Consider the following 22,682-nt stretch of genomic DNA (forward strand, 5'->3'; position numbering starts at 1 on the left):
AGGCTCTGGGTGCATGCAATGGGGATCTAGAAGAGAGAGGGGGGGGGGCTTTTGCGTCTTTTTGCCTTCTTTGTTCGCCAGCCAAATCTCTGACTACGAAAGATATCTGTAGAGTAGGGAACGGACCAGCTCTGTCACTTCCCCCTAAAAGGGCCAGACGAAGTTTGAGCCAGCGTTGCCAGGCGCGAAGGGGTCACAAAAAATTAGCGAATTCAGCCCAGATCGGACCTTCTCGCCATTCTTGCCCAGGGCAGGCCGAATGCTAAAGCTCTCAGCGATCAGCTGTTTGAGTACAGATTGCAGGCGATGTTATTAAAGATATGGAATTGATCTTACGACGAAAATATGCCAGCGAAACTTGCTCACTGGTTAACAAATATGTACCAAAGGCGAATCACATTGTCTGGTGTGACTCCTATTCTGGATTTGGTTTTAACGAAAGAATTTACAAGATGTATGTTTTTTGCACTAATGTTGGTAAAGCACATCAAAAAGCTATCCTTGTAACAAAAAAAACTTGCACATCTCTACCTTGTTACCTATTGTCACAAGCGTTTTTAAATTCATTTTTAGCGAAGAAACTTGAGAAAGGAGGTATTGATGAAATCGACAATCATTTTGACCATGAATTGATTTCGGAAACGATTAGTCCGGATACAAATTCAAGAACAAATGTGAGGGTCGGACGATGAAACTCGTGTGCAAATAGAATAGAAGTACTTAAAAAAACAATTCTTGACAACTGCGTCACAGTGCGAGTCAGTGCAGAGTGTGTCCGAGTTTTGTATCCATGAGTCAAATGATGAAATTCGTGAATGGAAATCGTATTCTTGACATTTCAGAAACAAATGGCGCCCTAACAAGAGCAAATAGTAGCAAAAATAGACCAAATGTGATTTTTATTCTGTTTCCGCATACATATTTGATTTCGAGTTGACTGAAGCAAGCTATCAGTTTTGGAGTCTCGAAGTTCACCGCGTTGGTCACAATCACAATACCTAAGAATTAGGCCCAAACATGAAAAGATTGGAATATCTTCGGCACTTTGTAGGCTTGAATAGTACGGATAAAGGTAACAAAGCATAATAATTTACGCAAAAATTGCGGTTCGGTAGTTTTTTTTTTCATTAGTAAGTCCATGCAACGCTATCTGGATTGTTAGGGGTCTGATGTTCTTCAGAATCTAGATAGGCAAAGAAAATGAACTACAAGTAACTGATATCTCATGGGCTCTCATTTCTCAAGATGCAACTTCAGTAACCAAATGAAGGCGCGTAATTGATTTGTTTCCTTTCTTTCCCTTTACTTTTTCCCCAATTGAGAGACATTGCATCATTCCAAAACATTCTCAATTATACTGACCACCCTTTACGTCAGCAATCCTTTGGAATACCTACCTCATCCCTTCCAACTCCGGGTCATTTCAATCGGCATGAGTGGGTCGGCGGGTCTACGAATGTCGACAAATAACGTTAAAGGTCACCGATTGACTCATTAATCGTTAACTTAGTTTTTATTCGTGTAAAGGTCGCAGGTGGTAAACAGGACTCGATTTTCCCTCTTTGTTGCTCTTTTCCGGTTGCTTTCTTTTTTTTTTACGACCCCCCAGGGCTGCTAAATCGTTTATCTCTGGTCAGATGTTCATCCAGGGTGATGATTGGGGAGTAGGACTCTGCCACCGGCACATCAATGTAGCAAGTGAAACCTATGGCTCGGAAAGGTAGGTTTTGTTATTCCAATACAATGTTTTACCTACTGGCAAAAATATTAGCAGTTCATATTTCAAGTTTTTAGTGGGAAAATATTATTTCGGTACTTTCTTCTCGGATAATTATATAAAACATCAACCTTATCTAAAGATTAGTGAGATAACGTACCATTTACGACTTTTGCACTTTCTATTTTTGAGAGAAATTGGGTGAACATGAAAGAAATGCTGCAAGAATCCTGAAACCCTCTCAAATCTTTTTTGATCAGTTTTCATTGTTTAGCCTGAATTGAGTTTTCAAAGCTTGATGTTAACCAGTAAAATGGTAACTGGATTTTCATTCTAGTCAACATCCGCTGATTAAGATGTTATAACTTACAGGAAAACGATTATTAAATATCAATTACATCCTTTGCCTCGTTAATCAATTCTTTTAATTTTTTTCTAACCCGCCCAATGACATCATGTGATGACAAGCTTGTATACTAGAACTGATTTATGCCACAAAAAACTAAAGCATACCACTCCAGACCTCGCAGAGACAATCCCACCCAAGGTTGTTATATGTACAGGTTAGAGACCCTGGTAGAGACACTCGAGGTTTGACATGTGGCTCCACTTCAAAAATGTCAGGCATTAGAATAACTAAAAAGTTTCCAAACAGATTTTGAATTGATGCGCTGTATAAGAAGAAGTATTGTCATGACGAGCATAATTGAATATTTTCTTCAAGGACATTGCGCAATATTACTCAAAGACAAGCTATTCATGGACATGGCATTTTAGATTGTTACTACTATTTTGCTACTTTCTAAATCCTTTCTGAACCCATTTTTTCATAATATTATAGAGCTATAGTATTTTATTAGATTATTCAGCTTATCTTTGACTAAAAAATCCAACAACTCAACTAGTCAATAAAGCTGATCAATATCCTTGTTTCTCTACTTTCATACCATTCCGAATCAACCCTCTATACCTAGCTGATATCAAATCTAACTTATCGCTTGTTGATTCTATACAGGGTGACAACAATGACTTAAGGCACTTTGAAACGGCTTTAACTCTTCATCTATTGAGATTTCAGAGGTGACTCTGTTATGTTAAATCATTAAATATATACCCTGCTAGAATTCACATTAAAAGTTTATTCGACATATCCACCTCTGGCAGAAATTACAGCCTTCACACGTTTTCGCACTGCAGTACAAGAAGCACGTATGATTTCCTTGTCAACATTTTCCCATTCTGTCAATAAGGCTGCCTTGAGATCTTCAATGTTTTTGTACAACTGTACCCCAACCTTCCTCTCCAGAATTGACTAAATACAAAAGTTGATTACATTGAGATCTGGAGAGGAAGGAGGCCACATTGTCTTGACTCTTGAAAGCAGCTTCAACAGTGAAAACCTTTTCATCTGTCCAAATCACAGAAATGTCCATGCCCTCTTGAAACCACTTCTTGAGTTTTCTTGCTCTGGAGAGNTAAATACAAAAGTTGATTACATTGAGATCTGGAGAGGAAGGAGGCCACATTGTCTTGTCTCAAAAGTGCTCAAATTTGTCCTCGCACCAGCTCTGAACAAGTTTTGCTGTGTGGGAGGGTGCACCATCCTGCTAGAAACAGTAGGAACCCGTCCATTGTTGAGCCTGGATCCAGGGAAGCGCCTTAGAGGCTAACATGTCCAAGTAAATGTGCTGGTTAACTTTAATACCCTCTGGAATGAAGACCAAAGAGGTTTTCTTGCCGCAATCAGTTACACCAGCCCACACCATTACAGATGCTGGTTTTTGCCGCCTGAATATTGTTCTCTCTTTCACAGGAACACTCTGAATGTTCCTGGCCAAAATCCGATCATTTTGACTGTTGAAAGCAGCTTCAACAGTCAAAAGCTTTTCATCTGTCCAAATCACCAAATCACAAATGTCCATGCCCTCTTGAAACCACTTCTTGAGTTTTCTTGCTCTGGAGAGCCTCTTCTGTATAACAGTTGAACTCAAGATCTGTCTCTTTTGCATATGGTAGGCAGTCATGTGCATGTCCTCTTTGACCACCTTTTGCATAACTTCCTGGTTCACACCTGCCTGGCGAGCCATTTGTCGAATGGACCTCTTGCTGTTTCGACAAATTTTCATTCTGGTGGTTTTTACTAGTTTTGATGTCCTCACCGACCTGGGACGACCAGATTTTGGCCTGTTCTCAACACTGTTGAACTGTTTGAACCTTTTAATATTATATGACACAGTTGATTTCGACACTTTCATGACTTCCTAAGTCTTTGCAATCTTCCTGCAACTGTGGCCTTCCTTTTAAAGTTTTATGATGGCCTCACGTTTTTCTATTTTGCGACAAATCTAGACACTATACAAATCACAAAGTCAACATAAACAACAATTAGAGATAACTGGATGATATCCTTTTTGCATATGGCGGGAAATTTGAATGATGGAGTTGCATTTGAAGCCACTTTTGGATGCCCTAAAACATAGTTGTCACCCTGTAAAGCAAACATTACTAAACCATAGCGTATTTCTTTGATATTAGGCCTTCTGTTTTATCATTTGACTGCTGATAAGCTGCATACAACTTCAATGCTCTCCGTCTAAATCTGAACATGAAATCAATGGTCCGTAAACGCCTTTTCATCGGCCAAATTTAATGGCATTCGAATTTGGCACCCAAGTCATGAACCAAGTCATAAAATTGTTGTCGCAGGTCGTTCAAAAAAAACGGTACCTTGGAAGATAGGTAGTTAGCTTGGAACTACCAATGTTTAGGAAACCCGTCTTAAGGTCGACCTCCTCTATCTCTCAACTCCTTGATGAGAAGGTACAAGATAGCTATTTAAGAACGAGCTACTCAATACTTATTTATTAAACGGGCCTCAGGTTATTAGCAAGACATTAGTCGTTAGTCAATGAAAGGAACGAATTACAATTACATTTACTTTGGTCAAAAAAGGTAATTCGTCATTACTCGAATTACTTGAAAAACAATGTAATGGCGTTACTCGTTACAATTACTTTTACTAAAATTTTAGATTACCAATAAAGGTTGAACACGTAAAAATCCGGACACTGAAGAGTTGTTATATTGCTTGTAATTGACAAGAAAAATACCTCGATGCACTTTTAAATTATCGTTTTGTTTATTGGGGAAAAATGTCTTAATTTATAAAGAAGAATTCTCTCAGGAGTTTAGACACTGGAGGCTTTAGAAGAGCATCGCCAGAATTTCAGTCTGCACGAATTCCTTAAAAATAAGGATGCCAGTGTAAGAACCTTGTGAAAAATTTGACAAAATCGACATTATCAAACGTACATTAACGCTTCAATAACAACCCTAAGCGTACAAAGAAAGCCTGGAAGTGATAAAAATGCATATTGATAAGACCCCAAATATGATGAAAAAGTTATTCAATATTTTCAAAAAAAAGCCTCAATTTTGAAGCACAGATGTGGCCATGAGGTTACAAATGCTATTGCTCTTTCAAAATCTTGAGGAAACACCAAAAAATTGCACTGACATTATAAGAAATCTATCGAAAAGCAAGGGTTTTAGCATTGAAATTAAAGAAACTTTCGAGGCACGTGAAGAAGCACTCATAAACTCGATCTTGGAGCCTGAACCAGTCCCTGCCAACCGGCCCGAGTATGGGCCCGAGCCACAGGCTAGCATACCGGTACTATCGAGACTCGAGTGTTTACGAGACGGCTAGAGACCTATCACTAATGAAAAACTACACATGACTGTTGTTATTTTTATATGTATCTGTCAAATAGAGATAGAGAGAGAGTGAGTGTGAGCATCTGAGTATCCTTTATCTGGTGCCCTCTCTTCAAAATGGATGGGCTTGTCGATTGGGGTTTTTGGCACTATTTGGGCGTGATCGCAGTCATCCTATTGGCGTGGCTCCTCATTTTGGACCGTTGCACTCGCTACACCATCCAGAACAAGCATGTCCTGGTCACGGGAGGCTCGAGCGGCATCGGTTTGTCCCTGGCTAAGCTCTGCGCTCAAAGGGGTGCCCGCCACATCACATTGGTAGCAAGGCAAAAGCTCAAGCTCGTCGAGGCCAAGGCCGCCGTGGAGCAATGTCTGCGCCAACCTGCCCATCAACAGGTCCATACCATCAGCTTGGACATCACGGGCGATTTGGAGACCATTCAGGCCTCGCTGGAATCCAGCATCACGGGCTACGGACGCGTGGATGTACTGATCAATTGTGCCGGAGCGGCGGTGGCGCGCCGGTTCGAGGAAACGTCTGACGAATTGCATCGCCGGATGATGGACCTCAATTATTTTGGCGGTGTGCGACTCACGCAAGTTTTATTGCCGCCCATGAAGCTGGCTGAGAACGGGCTGATAATCTTCGTGTCCTCGCAAGCCGGATTGATCGGTGTGTTTGGCTTTACGGCTTATACAGCGGCCAAGTTCGCGATGCGAGGCTTTGCCGAGGCGCTGGAGATGGAAGTCAAGGCGCATGGGGTGGGTGTGACCGTGGCATTTCCACCCGATACCGACACGCCTGGATTTGCCGAAGAGGAGAAAGGCAAACCCGAGGAGACCAAACTCATCTCACAATCGGGCGGACTTTTTCATCCAGACGCCGTGGCCAAGTAAGAAATCAGAAAAAAAACCTTTCCGCCGAAATGTTCGGGAGTGATGGTTCGGGCCTTGTTTTCCCTGTTTTAGGAGTATATTGTCGGATGCCCTCCGAGGTCGGTTCTATAGCAGTCCGGGTGTGGATGGCTGGATGCTCACCAACGTTTGCGTCGGGATGACTCATAGCTCCTTGTTCCAGGTGCTTGTTCAAGGGATACTTTTAGGTCCCTTGCGGGTTGTGGGCTGGGCCTATCGGCAATACTTCTACGCTATCATCCGGAAATGCCGGGCTAAGCGCAATTCCGAGAAGAAACACGAGTGACACACGAGTCAAAACAAATATGGACATGTTCAGTTTCAAATTGGAAGTCTAATTATGTCAAAATTTAATTTGTCCCCGATCTTTGAGATCCCGGGCCCGTTGCTTGCGGAAAGCTCGTGTTTTCAGAGGCGATCCGATTTGGGTCTTATCCAGGGCTAGTTCTTCCGGATTGATATCGACACGCCACCGTTCTTGAGGCGATTCTAAACCCGGATTGTCGCCATGCTTCACCCGGTGTTTGGAGCACTTTTGAATGAGTTCGGCTATCTTCTCATCGGACAATCCACCGCACTCGAAGTAATTCCGGCATTGCTCACAATCCACGCCTTCCAGGAGTCTTTTCCCGGATTTGGTTCGCACTGGCGAGCCTTTAAACTTGAACGATGGTTCGTCCGCTTTCGATTTCGGCAATGGTAGGCAATCATACGTGTCACGGAATGAGCTCTCACCGGTCTCAATCGGATGGACATGGCTCTCTTTCAAAGATGCTTCAATGGCCTTTTTGTACTCGAGGTCTTCGTTCCACTTCGGCTTCTTGGCAGATGAAGAGGGCAAACTTGTGCCTTGGGGCTTCTGTTTGAGGAACTTTGTGATATTGCCCTGCTTCATGTTCCTTTCCCTCTCTAATTGGGACCAACTGGCTTCTTCTACGTACATGCCAAATTTGTTCTTGGCCACTTTGGAATTCACGGGGAGCTTCTTCACATCCTTTTTGTTCACCCTTAACGCGGAGCCTTTTAAAGGTACGGCAAACTCGTCGTCGTCGTCGTCGTCATTATGATCTCTATCGTCATTAGGCACACATCTCTTGGCATACTTCAAAATTGACGGGCTCTCGTCGCCTTCCCCTTCAGATGGACACTCCTTCTTGACAAACGGTCCCACGCCCAACAATCCAGCACTTTCATTGGCCCCGGTCTGCACACAATTTAAAGGACCGTACTTTTCTCGAATGGCCGCATTCTTTAGCGCTTCTGGATCAGGTTCCAGAGCTCTTGGCTCATTTCCAACGGGTGGGGAGGGTGAAGGTCCAAAACTGTCCTTAAATCGTTCACGAAAGGAATTGCCTAAAATGGGCGATGATCGACCATTGGTCTGGGGCTCCTCAGTAACCTCCTGGGCATCTGGAGCTCGTTCCATGGCTTGGCTCTCCATGGCCAAAGTCTCGGGCACATAAATGGTCTTCGGTGGTTCCAACAAAGGATTGCCTCTTGTTCCAATCAGACTATAACTCGGCTTGGGTGACGGAGAAGCCGGATGGGACGGAATGGAATCGGCTTTCGTGGCAGCCGAGAAACTGGCCTCGGAGTAAGCGGCGAATATGACCTGCATCAAGATATGGAACCCGACCTGACGTCTTTGGGCGGGATCCTCGCCATCTAAGAGAACAAATTGATCTTGGGTGATTAGACTCAAGTAAGGTTGAGCGAATTCTCGGAGCAGTTCGTCGAGGTCGTGCTCCGACAAGGGTTCTGGAGGGTGATTCCGGCGATGAGTGGCGATTGGGTCGGAAAAGATGTCCTCGGAACTTCCAGGCACTGCCGACCCCCATTGACTAAGATGGGACAGACTAGGTTGCGAAAACAGTAGAGGATTGGGCGGAAGACGACGCTTAACGGAACTGGACATACTGCGGCTTCGCAATCACGGTCAAGCTTAGACAGATGGCTGAATGTATGGGTAACGGAGGAAAGGTGCGTTCGCGGTCTTTACGAAAATCTATGCATGTTTGTTGACAAATGGCATCAGCTGTAAAGTTTGGAATGACGTCAGGCAGAAAGCAAACTTAATCATAGAGATAGCGAGCCATGAACCGCTACGATAGAGCCAATCCAACGTTTATCGAAATATAATCGAAAAAATATTTAGCCAGCTCTAATTCGTGGATGTATGTGATGTGAGATATGGTAGGACAATTTGAGTGTGTGTTAGAAAGCAATGGGTTTTCAAGTTTCGAAAGAAATCATATTTCATTGGTTGAACATCACACTACCTCTCAAGAAAGATCAAATAAAAATGCTTGAATAGGATCTCATGGCCGATAGTTGAGAACCTTGAAAACATAATTGGCGCATCATATAGAATTATGTCATATATTGAGGATATATGTAAACATGCAGTAAGTTATGCCATCCTGAACAGCCAAATTGTCAATGGTCTATTTTTATCTCCTTTTTCTCTCCACTCATTTGGCAGCACTGATTGAGCAACATAACAATTCCATTCTTGGCCACCAAGCAAGTTATCCCTCATTAAAAAGGAACCAAACCAAGGTAGTCCCGGAGTCCCAAAGTGGTTCCAGCCTTCAATTGGGTGATATTCTTGCCGTGCGGGTTTCCTGGACCGTGGCACGATGGCCGTGGCCAACGTCGAACACAAATATCTGTTCAAGAATCACGGCGTGGTCAAGGAGATCCTGTTCCCCAACAAGGCCATCCTGACTTTCAAGCTGGCCGGACAAGAAGAAAAGGCCATTCTTCTGGCCAAAAACCTGACCCTCGACGGCCACACATGGGAGGACATTCCCAGCCAGCCCCAAATCCTGAGCGACGTGCTCAAAACCGGCGATGAGCTCGAATTCGATTGCCACATCTACGACAAAGGCGGCGGCTTGGGCTCGGGCAAAGACAAATGCAACTACTTCGCCATGAAGGCCTGGCGAACCACTCAGGATGGGGCCTCGGGTGGCACGGCCACACCCACCGCCCAACCCGTCCCATTGAATCCTCATCTGATCACGGGCACGGGCTGGATATCGGAATTGACGCCCCGGAAAGGCGTGCTGACCTTTGAACGCGTCCAGGGCGGCGATGAACGGGTGCTCTTTCTGGCTTCCAAAGTCTATTTCTTCGAGAAACGCCTGGGAGCCAAGCAATCTTTATTTGACCTGTGTACCGAGGGGGACAACCTCCAATTCGAGGCTGTACCTTCAGAAAACGTGGATACCTCCACGCTATTTTGTGCCTGGTTCGCTACGTTAGTGTGGAAAGGCCGGAAACCCGCCCCTTCCACCCCGAGTGTCGATGTTGGCAAACCCGGGGGCCTCATTCCCGGCCATCAACCGCGACGATCTTCCTTGGGTTCGTCGGAGCATTCCATAGAGTTGACCACGCCCGTGCCATCAGATGAGGCCGTGCATTTAGACTTTGTCAATGGACGGGTGAGTGACACGCTCATCAAGGGCGTGGGCCAGATTGCCAAGATCATCAACGACAAATCGGGCGTGATTTGGTGGCTCAAGAACGGGAGCTGCATTCAGAGCGTGTGGTTCGAGGCCAAGCAGACATTTTTGTACGGATCCAATTTGGCGGATAAGAGCTTACAGCAGGTGTTCAAAGCAGGTGAGGATTCATTGGTGATCGTCATCGTCCCAGAAAGCTCGCTAGCTCGTTATGGAAACCCGACCGGATAATGATAATGAAAGGGGACAAGGAGTCCTGTAGTTCTGAGTCAAGTTGAGGACCATTTAGTATTATATTTTTTTCAGATGATCCGGTGTTGATCTTGGCCGAGTTGGCGCCCTCCAATTTTCCCACCAAATGGTTGGCCAAACAAGTGATTGTGAATGACTACAGTACCTCTATCGTGGACCGGATAATGAAGAGCTTTTCACCCGTTGATGCTTCAACGAATCAGCCCGACGAATCGATGGATCATTGAGGGGCAGATAGTCATCAAATCAACCGGCATTAATATTTCAATCTTCTGCGATTCTAATTACAAAACACTTGTTCATTTCCATGATCCATTCGAACACTACGTATACGGACTTATCCCAACATAGAGAGTCCGTCGGCCTCGGTCTCTTTCTGACTGATCTCGCCCAAAATCACTTGTAACGAGTCCTCGAGCCGAATCTTGAGGCCTTGGTTGTCGCAAGTCGCAATGTTCCGCTCCAATTCCGTCTTTCGCGTGTGCAATTGAGCAATCTCGGCGTTCAAAGTGTCCAGCTTTATGGACACGGCACTTTGAGCGGGGGGCGGGGGCGGGGGCTGTTCGTGCACCGGTTCCGGCATGCGGATGGGCGGGGGAAGGAACATGTCCTTGGAGAACTCGGTGACCAAAGCACCCTCAGATTTACCTGGGGTGGGGTTATTGGTGGTACTGGTGTTGTTGCCCGTGGGAAACATGTTACTATCGGCTTCCGAGTCGATGTCGACATCTCGCCGGGTGTCATCGTCATCGTCCATGTCGTCCGAGTCGGACAAGGCGCCAAACAGGTCTTGATGCCCCACCAGACTGCTCTCTTCGCCCAAAAGCCCACTAGGTCCACCCGTGTTCTCGCCCGCACCGGAAGCGTTGAGCTCCTCCTCGGTGATCAGATCCCACGTGGTCTTGACGGCCTCATTATCGACCCGGAGCAATCGCTTGACCTCCTTCTCGATCTCGGGTGCCTCCACGTGCTTCTTGCGGAGTGTCTTGCGGAATCGACGCTTCCGACAGTTGCGCAACGGCGGCACCACGCCGTGTTGGAACACGAATTTCCGGTCCACCTTGTTGGGGTCCTTGGCCTTGGCCTTGAGCTTGGTGGGCGAGGGCAACTCCTCGTCCTCGGAGGGCTCGCCCTCGTGGCAAATCAGCATTTGCGATATGTCGGCCGTCTTGTAGAAGGTCTTCTTGTCGATGGTCTTCTGGGACTCGATGATGGTGGGCAGGTCCACCATCTTGGCCGACATCTTCCACCCATCGAAGACCACCTCGCCACGACGCAGTTGATTGTTAGATGAGTCCTTTTCGGGCGCGATTTGGATGCGGAACCGGTCACGGATGTTGGAGGCGCCCACGGCCAGGGCCTCTTTGAGTGCGGCCGCCGGCTCGGACGGAATCCGCAAGATGAACTGGTTCTCTAGCTCAACGGGCTCGCTCCCGTGGCCGGAGGTCGGACCGCGAGAAGGCGGGTGATACATGATGAGGCCGTTGTTCTGTTAACCCCAGCCCATTGAGCAATGTTATGACTAAATAAAAAACAATGAAAGGAGTGTTTGGGCTTCAGCTTTTTTCGTGATGTTTGATTTCATGGACGAGAGTCGGTCCCAACCATGGGAAAAAGTGGCCACAGATTTCTAGACACTGGATGTCGGACGACCGACCAATGGGTTAGCTAAACAGGACAATGAATGGTCTCTCAGGAATTGATGGCAAATCGGTTTATTGTTCGGTTTAGCCAACCCAGTGGTCGGTCGTCCGGCATCCAGTGTCTAGAAATCTTTGGAGGGGCTAAGCAGAAATCAGCTTTTGCCATTTTGAATTAAAAAAATGTCTGACCTGAGATTGATTGCTCATGAAACGAAGAAGAACCAAGAAATAACTTAACGACATGACCACTAGATTAGGGCTAAATCTATTCAAATTTTAATAGTTTTTTTAATAATAAAGTCTTTAATAAATTTTAACATCAAAATAGCCCTGCTTCCTCTCTTTTATTTTCATTCATGTCTCCAACTTGGAGTGCCAGTTCAGCGCACCAGTAAATGAGGCAATAGATGTGGTCATCCGTTGTTTTTACTTCAAGAAGTCATCACAATTTATTTACAATTTGCAATTAAGTTATCAAACTTATGCATTTTGGTTCTTTGTTGCAACCCAAAGTCAAAAATATCCACCTCCAAATGACCCAAATTGAAATTTAACTCTATTAGTGGAAAAGGTTTGAAAATTACCATTCCGACTTGACCCGACTTTCCCAAAAGCTAGCTCAACCCATCCCTAATTTCTGCTGTTCCTGAGTTCGTCAAGTTGTTGACAAAATAATGTGTAAGGTGACGAAGTGACCTGTGTAAAGATATTCCTAAAACTTGAACAAACTGCTTGATGGGTTCGTGTGTGTTTTAGGGGGATAGAGTAATACTTTTTGGATTATTTCAAATCTTATCTCCTTTTCAGCATTTTCTTGTCCAGCAGAGATCGTGGGCTTATATGGACAATGATGATCATATTTCTTGCGTGTACTTCGTTTATACGCCGTGCTGATGACTGGGAGTCATTTCATATTTTTACAATTCATTCAAAAACAATCTTCTACCGGAATGGTCTGATTCTATTCATAATATAGCTGAGGCACGGCACAAAAATGAAAAACATAAATATTGAATGGTCACTGTTATACTTGGTGTCCCTCATGTTGTGCCTGAAAAAGCAGCATCAGGGACGCCCCCCAAAAAACCCAAAATGCTCGAATTATTGCGGATATGTTCATGTCAGTTCCATTAGCCATCTCAAAAGGTGGGATCCTATTTTTGCAAAGCCATGAATGAATCATAAAAAATGTCCATCATCCATTTTCAAAAGCAACCCTTCATACCAGACAATACTGCCCTTGTCATCTGAGAGTGACTCTATTAATCAGCTTGATTCTGGCAGTCCTGAAATTGTCTGTGAGTTGTGAAAATAGATCTGGAACCCCTCAACTCAAGTCTCCACCCCAAACACCGGAATATTTCCCCCCTCACCGTCCCTGCATCCATCATGAGTCAATCGGGTCTGCCTGCCGCCTCTGGTGCCTCAGATGCCCCGGGGGCACCCTCGGCCTCACCCGCCTCGGCTGATATCTCGAGCATCCGTCAAAATCTAGCCGTCCTATCCACGGGCTCGTCGGGCATGGCCCATCGGGATCTGGGCGAGCGATATCGCCAGATCCTGGAGCTAATCCTCACCCTGGGCGAAGATCAGCTAGTCCACGGGGTCAAGGCCTTCATCGAGGCCATCGTCAACGAGAACGTGTCGTTGGTGATCTCGCGGCAATTGTTGGCCGACTTGGTGTGCAATCACCTGACCAAAATGGAGGACTCGGTGTCCAAGGCTGTGTCGCATTACACCTTGGAGATCGTTCAGCCCCGCGTCATCTCTTTTGAGGATCAGGTGGGCGCCATTCGGCAGCACTTGTCCGATATCTACGAGCGGGAAGAGAATTGGCGAGAAGCGGCCAAGGTCTTGGTGGGCATCCCGCTGGAAACGGGTCAGAAACAGTACTCGGTGGATTACAAGCTCGAGACGTATCTCAAGATCGCTCGCCTCTATCTCGAGGACGATGATTCCACGCAGGGCGAGGCCTACATCAATCGAGCTGCTCAATTGCAGACCCAGACCAAGAACGCTCACCTTCAGATCATCTATAAAGTAAGCTGTTACCATCATGAATGGAAGGGTGGATGGAAAGTGGCAGTTTCGTTTTGGGTTCAGCTAAAGTACCGTTCAAAGGCAAATCTTCACTGTTGGCTTCATTTTTGAAACGACCTTTTGTTTAGTTTGTTTCGGGACTGATCTGGCATGAGTTGAATTTGTCGTTTTCAATTTTACAAATAGTGGCCATAAATGTCGGTCGGTAGAGTACTTATTTAGCCCAGCTTCGTGTATCCTGTGGCACATATTTGGCCCAGGCCTCAACCCTTTATGATCGGAATGAAGGTTGTGAAAACTGAATCCCATGAGTTAATAGTGTTTATATTTTAGGTTTGTCAAGCGCGGGTGTTGGATTACAAGCGGAAATTCATCGAAGCCGCATCCAGGTATAACGAATTGTCCTTCAAGACGATTATTCACGAAAGCGAGCGAATCACTGCCTTGAAGAACGCCATGATCTGCACGATTTTGGCCTCCGCGGGACAACATCGAAGTCGTATGTTAGCCACACTCTACAAGGACGAACGATGCCAACAGGTTAGTCCTGTGTCAGCCAGAGTGTTTGTGTCTTTGGATCTAATTGACCCTCATCTTTAATCTTGTAGATGCCCGCCTTCAGTATCCTGGAAAAAATGTACTTGGATCGCTTGATCAAACGTTCGGATTTGCACGATTTTGAAGCCCTTTTGCAACCTCACCAAAAAGCCACGACGTCAGATGGATCCACCATTTTGGAGCATGCCGTGGTCGAGCACAATCTCTTGGCCGCCAGTAAGCTCTATAATAATATCACTTTCGAAGGCCTGGGCGCTCTTTTGGAGATTCCCGGTGAAAAGGCCGAACGCATCGCCAGTAAAATGATCACCGAAGAGCGAATGTTGGGGAGCATCAACCAAATCGACTCGATCGTCCACTTTGAGAGCCGGGATGTACTCGAGACCTGGGACAAACAAATCCAGACCCTTTGCTTCCAAGTCAACTCCATCATGGATAAGATTGCCGCCGTCGAACCCACGTGGCTGGCCAAAGCCCTGGATGAGCAGATGACTTGAAAGCCAACCCCACAATCCCCCACCCCCTAGTTTGCCACCAATAAAAAAACGATCCTTTATTCATGCTAAAACGAAAACAAGACGAAACATTATTCTGCGGATTCTTTTTCTTAATCGATGATGACGTTTATGAGTAGGTGTGAATTTAAGGACTTGGTTCAATCAATGGAGATAGCAGTACCAGACACCATGACAGGAACCCATTATTGCAACCAAGGGGACATGCATATTTTATGACAAAAGGTTATCGATCTTTTCGTCAACTAGTTACTACAACGTTCTGGGTAGCTTTTTGTACTGAGGCAAGGAAAGCGTGCAATATCCCAACGTACTCTGGTCAAAAACGTGTTTTATTTCCCAAACTTGATAATGTTCAAATTTTTTGGCCTTGCCCTTTTCTATACCTGGCAAGAATGAGTCTTCAAAAACACTCCTTGAAGACAACAATTAGTCATATTTCGTCCACCCGAATAAAGTCATCATTGTTTGGTAGTTGTATGGCAACGCATACCCATTACCAATGCCACGGGATCGCTCTTATTCTCCAAATATATCCAGTCCAATAATCGAAGCAGAGAAGCTTAGACAGTCTAAGGCCATGATTCCACCCAACCGAACCATATTTTTGAGCTTAGGTGTACTTTTTACCCTTACGGGTGTCATTGCCCTAATCGCATATAGTGTGCTTATCGCCTACATTCCGGATTTTTGGTTCGTTAGAAACTACTACTTCAATATATGGACATCCATTTTTATCTTGTATTTTGGAATACAAGTTCTGATTGAAGCCAAATCCGGACCCTGGTTTGATTCCAAAGTAAGTTATACCTCATGCAAAAAACCTTTGCAGGATAATATTTTCAAGAATGAAAGGATTAACACATATGTATTCAAAGAAATGTTTGTCTCATTTTAGCAAAGGTGTGATAAATGTGGTGCCTTTTTCTCGAAAAAGTATCAGTTAAATTTTGGTCGAAGCACGATAAGTAAGAGGCAAGTTGTCATAGCACCACTTGCACTAACTGGTGCTCATTAAAGACGATGCGATATCTATGCATGCTTTTTTTTAAACTGTTGATAGTATTTTGATTTTTATTGTGGAATGTGAAAAAAAAAAATCGTTATTAAGTACCATAAAATGCGCAAAAGCCTCTGTTCAAGATTTAAAGGGAAATTTGAAAGATCACTCACCATGAAAGTACCTTTCGAACTCGATGAGTTATGCGCCCAAAATTGAAGAAGCCCGGCTTCTTTTATCGTATTTAATTTTACACAAATCAATCCGACTCAAAGTTCAGAGACAATGAAGTGCAAAACCAATCATGCTAACCAGAGTGTTCCCGTTTTTGAAGAGAATAATCAATTCCTGTGTGTGTCGATTACGTACTTAGGTATGCAAATTCCTCGATGTTAGTTTTTCCGCCTATTGCTTGCTCTGTTTCCTGGCGAGTTCCGCGCTCTTCTTCATCTTTGGACGTATCGACTTGGGGGTGTGGTACATCGTACTCGTTGCTCTCATGGCAATGAACATCGTTGTGGTTTTGGTCCCCATGAACGAGGTGTCCAAAGTAGGAATGTTCGGGGACGCAGACGAAAATGATCCGGGCAATGTGAGCTCTTGTTGCACTTCAAGCTTGAGAGGTTCGCTAATGGATTAGATCACGATTGTTTAGATGACCAAATCGATATTAAAATTCATGCTTTATTCGCGCATTCTTAGTTATGAATTGGTTCTTTCGAGGGATATTTTTCATTTTGGTCGGTCTAGCTACAATTTCAGCCGTATTGCATGGTTTGGGGGTCATTGCATTTTGGCCTGAAAATGGGAAATTCCTGAATCTCCACCTCGACCAAGATCAAATGCAGAAGGTTCATTACGTTTGTGAAGGTTTGCAATGAGCCTAAAATGATTTTTACCGAGTTATCACTGAACAGCTTTTCTTAATAGGATCCAGCTCAAATGAAGCAGCCACCGTCATTTTCGAAAGCAGCGCCAGTCATGGTTTGGCGGATTGGATCGGCATTTTGAAAGCAAACGCGGAAAAGCGGCGAATTTGCGTATGGGACAAACCAGGTCTTGGATGGTCGGATTATCTGTATGGTTATCAAAAAGAGCCCAGCAATTACTATGGCGCCCTCTTAAGAGCCTTGAAGGAGGCTGAGCCCAATTATCAACCCCCCTATGTTGGCGTTGGGTGAGTCATTTCCTTGAGACACTCCATTAATCAATGAAGTAAATAAATTTCGTTTTGAGGACCAAGGTTGGTGTCGGTTTTACGTTAGGCTCTGCTTTTCTTAACCAATAGGGCATGGAAAATTGAAAACCAGAAACGATTATTGAGTGTGTTTTTGTTTTAGCTGGGGTGGAGGTGGAGAAACGTTGTGGAAATTTGCCATCTCCCAGCCAGAGGCTTTCAAGTCCTTAGTTCTTTATGAGGTGGCGCCGCCGGCAATCAATTTGAAAATAAGGCGGAACTTGGAATCTCTTGATGAAGATACATATTCTGAGCTCAAAAAGATAAATACCAGATTTAGACATCTAGCACTAAGACTTATGAATGTACTATTGGTACCCATGGGGCTGTCTAGTTTATTGAGCTTTTTCGAAAGGTGAGTTGCCTCTCAAATGTTTTACTAATGAGCAGGATTGCCCAAAATATTTCATTAAAATAGCCAAAAAATACAACAGAAAAAGCAAAAAACATTAAAAATGCCGATACTTTTTGCTGTTTATCGAAACAGAGTTGTGATCAGCAAGAGAACATTTAAGAAGGGTACATTTACTGTCATCACAAGCACTCTATTCTACAAAATCATGACAGTAAAATGTTATTCCTCACTTAAACTGGCCAGGGATCTAAAAACAAAAACAAGAGAAACAAAAGCACTGAAATCGACCAACGAGGGAAAAAATGTTGGGCAATTTGTTTTTAACCCTTTCATTTTTTTCAGTCAAACGGAAAATTCAGTGTAAAAAGTCGGCTTTTTAAGTCGCAACTGTGAAAATTGGCGAAAATGCAGAAAAATAAGAGTGAAGAAAATAAAGCAAAAATGTCTGAAAAAAAGAAAAAAGATGCATTTGCATGTTTTGAACAGCCCTGCATGCTAGATTTACCACTAGTAGGAGCAGCCTAACTGATAGCTAGATAGGAGAGACGAAGATAGACCAGAAATATTTGATTGATTGACTGATTTTCATTTATTATGTTAGATTTTCCATTTAAACTTTCCTCGTTTGGTGATTGGGCCTGCCATGAGTGAGTGACAACTATAGTCAACCGATGAAAAGCGATAGAGACTCGATATTCTTGCCAACTGTAAATTGAGTTTCAAAATTTTTTTCAACTTGATCGATCGAACTACTGGATCGAAATAACCCATAATTCATATAATTTTGAAACGAGCAACTTTACAATAAAATATCTTAAGAAGGACTTGCAAAATCTAAATTTCTTATTTCACATAAAAAAAAACGAGTTGCTCTGGTCCAAAGTAGGCCGCCAATTTGGCAGGGAAGCCGTTCATAGTCCAAATTTCTGAAAGTTCGTGTCAAGTCTCACTTCAAGAAGGATGCAATACATTGAATCAATTTTCTTGAATCGGAGTTCCTAATTTTCTGCCATAGTGTCCTCATCCATATTCTAGTGGTTCATGTCAGGGCAAATCCCATGAAAGCTAGCACAACCTGCTTCTCGTAATGTAACATTTTGCATAAATTTTTATTTCAGCACTGTTTATCATCCAGACCATTGGTCTCACCATAGCATTTTAGAAAAAAGGTAAGTGGGAAGGCTTGTTTATGAAACATCAGATATTCATTGTGCACATTACTGTATTTCCATCTGGATGGTTCCTTACAAGCAGTTGGTTCATGGCGACGGAAAAAACTTGGATCAGTCAAGCCACTGCAATGCAGGAGTTGGGGTAATTTTTTGCTGAGATTTCAACGTTGTGGCGCGTTTTTTCCTTAACATTATTATAATTTATCTGCACAAAAATAGAAGGACCAATATGGACAACTCTACATTCACGACCAGAATTAGTTCCAATATTGACGTAAGCCAAATTACTTATCACACAAGTTCCACATGCATTTCGTTATGTGTTGCAACATGTTTTTAAAACCATATCAAGGTACACTTAATCTTCACCCAATGGACTGAAAGCGAAGTCAAAAACATCAAATGCAAGTCGGAAGGCGTGATTGGTGGCAAGGATGAAGAGGAGTGTAAATATGCCGTTGACTTCGAATTGGCATTAGCCAAAGCCAAAGAAGATCTTATACCGAATCCTCGAAAACGAATCCGATGTCGAGAACAACAATGTGGGTTGGCATATGGCATTTTTGAAAACCCCCAATTCTTATTAGATAATATTCCCAATTGATTATTTGGATTTGTTAAACTGTCCTCTTGACCATGCATAAACTGTTGATGAGGGATGCGATAAAGTATTTTGTTTTAAAAGTTTATTCTCTTACGAGTATTTTCTGTATTGAGTTGTGCATATCCTTTTTGGGGGATTATCTTTCACATTTTCATTTAACAAAATGTTTCAGAATGTTCGTTAAAGATTTTTTTTGTAATGTGAACTTAACGGAATGAAATATACAAAATATAAGCGAGCACATTGAAAGTTTCTTATTTATCAATTATATAATAGTTCTTTGAAACGTATAGTCAAATGCCAATTACCTCACAACGGGATAAAGATATCATTACTCTCGATCTGATCGATCATCAGAGATGAGTCACGCAGCTTTCCAACCATAAAATGAGAACAAAGACTAAAAACGAGTTTCATCCACGCCTTCTTCTTCTTCTTACTATTATTATGATTGGTTCTTCCTCTTCAGTTTGGTTTGGATCATTACCACTTGGAAATTCGTCAGTTTGGCTTTGATTGTCTTCATCGCATCAATAAGCACGAGATTTATGTCTTCCCCTCTCAGCATCGCGCCTCATCTTGAAATTAGCCATCAAATTGGATGGAAATGGTCTTTGGTTGGAAAACCCCTGTTTTAACTCACAATCGATCATGAATAGGCAAAGAATCCATTGAACTCGGGTACACGCGTACATCCTCCACGCTTGGTTGGATTCTAACATATGAAGTTATGGTTCGAGTTGCACAACTTCGTCCATTTTATTGGTGGTACATTTCCGCGCATGTGACCATGGAATACCGTGGTGTTAGTTGCTGTTAGCGTTGCTACCGAGTAAGTGAGTGAGTCGATGCATTACAGTAGTTTTGCGCGCTCGTGACAACATAAAATTGTGCTTTAATTGTCATTCACGGGTTATCAGGAGCATCCTAAAGATCATTCTCATGTGGATGGTTGGACAGTCGATATCTGTAGCTGTTGCCAATTGTTGTCATCGCTATCTATCATCATGAGGAAGAGGTCCATGTGCCATTTGGTGGTGTTCATCACATTGCAATTCTTCCTCGCAATTCCAACGTGGGCCAAGCCTGAGGATGTGACTGAAAATGAGATTCCTCTAGAAGCTGCCCTGGGATTGGAAAAGAGCAAGTCTGCCTTGTTTGGCATCCGACGGGCTATTCAGTTACATGCACCACATGTGGTTCAGCCTGTTCAAGGGTGGATCCCCAATCAAGGACAGCGTCCCCAAATCAGACCCGAAATCTTTCTCCCAGTTCAAAATCCTCACCTCCAACCTAACTATGTTCCACAACAACAGCCACGACCTCAAGTGATCACAAATCATCATATTCAACCACATCAGTCCCAAATTCCTAATAACAGCCATGATCATCATCCAAACCAAAATCATCAACCTCAGCAACATCATAACCATCATTATCAGCAACAGCATCCAACGCCACAGCCTCAAGTAATTCATCGACCTCCAGTTCAGCCCCAAGTGATCCATACGGTACCTCCCAAGCCAAGGCCAATTTATAATCCTCAACCCACTCAACAGCCTCATTCGATTCAGCAACCTCAATATCATCCCAAGCATCCTCAGCATTCTCCCCAAAGACCTACCAGGCCTCGTCCTCATCGACCTCGAGAGGAGGATCAACCAGACGGCGAAAGTGATGATAGCACCGATAATGGCAACGGATCGTCCGATCGCCGTCCCGGTGGCCAAAGGGACTACTTTCCACCACCAAATATTGTAGGATTGCTTGAGGACGAAGAGGCTACAACTCTGTTGAGTTTGCTCGAAGCTGCCGGTCTTTTAAGTGCCCTGGAAGGTCGCGGTACTTTCACCATTTTGGCTCCAACCAACAAAGCCTTTTCCAAGTTGGACCAGGATGTCATACGCCAACTTACCAACGATGCCGACCTTTTGGCTGATGTTCTGAAATATCACGTCATTCCTGGAGGAAAACTGTTTTCCCGCGTTATCAAAGACGATCTCATGACCAAAACTCTGCTCAACGACACGGCCTTAAGATTTAATCGCAATGAAAATGGTGTCACCGTCAACGGTGCCGAGATCAACTTGGACAAAGTTGATCAGAAGGCTGCCAATGGGATCGTCCATTTTCTCAACGACGTCATCTATCCAATACCTGTTGGATCGCTATTTGAAGCCATGAGTGAGGATAACCGGTTCATCACCCTGGTTCGAGCTTTGGAAGTGGCAGATCTTATCGAAAGCCTCAACACCACCTCGGGGCCATTCACTATCTTTGCTCCGACTGACGAAGCCTTTGACCTTATTCCTCGAGAAGCACTCAATGAGCTTCTGGATGATCCATCTGCTCTGAAGAACGTGCTCTTGAAACATGTGGTACGTGGAACCAAACTTAGTCCGGCCTTGACCTTCGTTGACTTGATAGCCGAGAGTGGTGACCCCATCCAAGTCCGGACCAAACGCGGTCGGGTGTCCGTGAATGAAGCTACCTTGGTGGATGGAGATATCATTGCTTTGAACGGAGCCATCCAAGTCATTGACAGGGTCTTGCTCTGACGTTTTTGTAGACAAACCATCATTACGCTATCTATCTACATTGTTAGTCAAATGTGCAGTAGCATAACAAGCCAAAAAATCCCTCATGTTAAAGAGAGTCTGCATACTCCAAATACGAGGTGAACGACAACAGGTTTCCAGGGCATTAATTACCATTCTTTGTGTGCTCTTCAGTGCATGATGATGTCGAACGAACGGTACATACATGTCCAATTGTCTTTCACGCTTATAATTGTTACTCTACTGATCCAACCCCTGATGTTCAATGGAGATGTGTAAAGTGTGAACAGATTTCAAGGAAATGAAAGATTAAGCCGAATCAATAAATACCAAAGTCTGCGTTTAAGTACCAAAATGACATCGAATTGAACTTGGGTACCAATGTCTCAACTCCTTCAGGACAAGTTATTTTGGTTTGTGTATTAACGAAGCTGTCGGTTTATCACCCTATTGCTCGTCGATCTTAGTACAGATTTGTGGGTTTTACGGTCTTTAAAGAACTAGAAGGATATGTCCCAGGAAAGATGTTAAATTTTGGCGGATTCCTATAAAAAATGGCACTTTCGCAGAAAAATGCCATGACTGATTTCGCCCTGTAATTGCACTCACCGTACATACGTGGCTGATAGCTCTATGTGATGGATCGACCCACCATAATACAAGATAATACCTAAAGCGGGGGTCAACTATGGCCTTACGGGGCATTTACAGCGAAGGAACAAAAAATCAAATTTTACATCATGTGTCGGTATCTGCTTTTAATGCACGTGGCTCCAATATTTAGAACACCGGGTTCAAAACATGAAGCAAAGGCGGTAATTTATTGGTATAGCTTCCACGATTGCATGTGATTGGGAGGCCTAACTATATTCAAACTGTATTTATGTTTCTTGGAAATACACCGGACGAAATCCTACTTTGGGAGGAAACAG

General features: G+C 43.9%; 7 protein-coding genes across 8 annotated transcripts; 5 read left to right on the forward strand and 2 right to left on the reverse strand.

The window, feature by feature from the left end:
• The first annotated feature begins 5,420 nt into the window (after positions 1-5,420).
• LOC131887586 (3-ketodihydrosphingosine reductase-like) lies at positions 5,421-6,747 on the forward strand. Its single transcript, XM_059236211.1, has 2 exons — positions 5,421-6,327; positions 6,404-6,747. The coding sequence occupies exons 1-2, from the start codon at positions 5,552-5,554 to the stop codon at positions 6,633-6,635; spliced, it is 1,008 nt and encodes a 335-aa protein (XP_059092194.1). The 5' UTR covers positions 5,421-5,551; the 3' UTR covers positions 6,636-6,747.
• On the reverse strand, positions 6,644-8,530 carry LOC131887580 (uncharacterized). The gene has a single exon (XM_059236205.1). It carries the CDS (start codon positions 8,262-8,264, stop codon positions 6,693-6,695), a length of 1,572 nt encoding a protein of 523 aa, XP_059092188.1. The 5' UTR covers positions 8,265-8,530; the 3' UTR covers positions 6,644-6,692.
• A 140-nt stretch (positions 8,531-8,670) lies between these two features.
• LOC131887583 (uncharacterized) lies at positions 8,671-10,379 on the forward strand. The gene is made up of 2 exons (XM_059236209.1): positions 8,671-9,976; positions 10,123-10,379. Exons 1-2 carry the CDS (start codon positions 8,989-8,991, stop codon positions 10,293-10,295), a joined length of 1,161 nt encoding a protein of 386 aa, XP_059092192.1. The 5' UTR covers positions 8,671-8,988; the 3' UTR covers positions 10,296-10,379.
• LOC131887585 (transcription initiation factor TFIID subunit 7-like) lies at positions 10,310-11,889 on the reverse strand. The gene has a single exon (XM_059236210.1). It carries the CDS (start codon positions 11,540-11,542, stop codon positions 10,406-10,408), a length of 1,137 nt encoding a protein of 378 aa, XP_059092193.1. The 5' UTR covers positions 11,543-11,889; the 3' UTR covers positions 10,310-10,405.
• A 1,113-nt stretch (positions 11,890-13,002) lies between these two features.
• Positions 13,003-14,898, forward strand: LOC131887582 (COP9 signalosome complex subunit 4-like). Its single transcript, XM_059236208.1, has 3 exons — positions 13,003-13,751; positions 14,085-14,291; positions 14,360-14,898. The coding sequence occupies exons 1-3, from the start codon at positions 13,101-13,103 to the stop codon at positions 14,804-14,806; spliced, it is 1,305 nt and encodes a 434-aa protein (XP_059092191.1). The 5' UTR covers positions 13,003-13,100; the 3' UTR covers positions 14,807-14,898.
• A 137-nt stretch (positions 14,899-15,035) lies between these two features.
• Positions 15,036-19,275, forward strand: LOC131887579 (uncharacterized). 2 transcript variants are annotated; one of them, XM_059236203.1, is made up of 9 exons: positions 15,036-15,623; positions 16,198-16,447; positions 16,527-16,694; positions 16,755-17,001; positions 17,165-17,416; positions 18,535-18,585; positions 18,671-18,730; positions 18,808-18,862; positions 18,941-19,275. In XM_059236203.1, exons 1-9 carry the CDS (start codon positions 15,327-15,329, stop codon positions 19,190-19,192), a joined length of 1,632 nt encoding a protein of 543 aa, XP_059092186.1. In that variant the 5' UTR covers positions 15,036-15,326; the 3' UTR covers positions 19,193-19,275. The 2 variants fall into 2 exon arrangements, with proteins under 2 accessions (XP_059092186.1, XP_059092187.1); XM_059236204.1 differs by having other exon boundaries at positions 18,811-18,862.
• A 341-nt stretch (positions 19,276-19,616) lies between these two features.
• LOC131887581 (periostin-like) lies at positions 19,617-22,211 on the forward strand. The gene has a single exon (XM_059236207.1). The coding sequence runs from the start codon at positions 20,200-20,202 to the stop codon at positions 21,748-21,750; it is 1,551 nt and encodes a 516-aa protein (XP_059092190.1). The 5' UTR covers positions 19,617-20,199; the 3' UTR covers positions 21,751-22,211.
• Positions 22,212-22,682: the final 471 nt, after the last annotated feature.

Source organism: Tigriopus californicus, chromosome 10 (assembly GCF_007210705.1).
Source record: "Tigriopus californicus strain San Diego chromosome 10, Tcal_SD_v2.1, whole genome shotgun sequence".
Lineage (NCBI taxonomy): Eukaryota > Metazoa > Arthropoda > Copepoda > Harpacticoida > Harpacticidae > Tigriopus > Tigriopus californicus.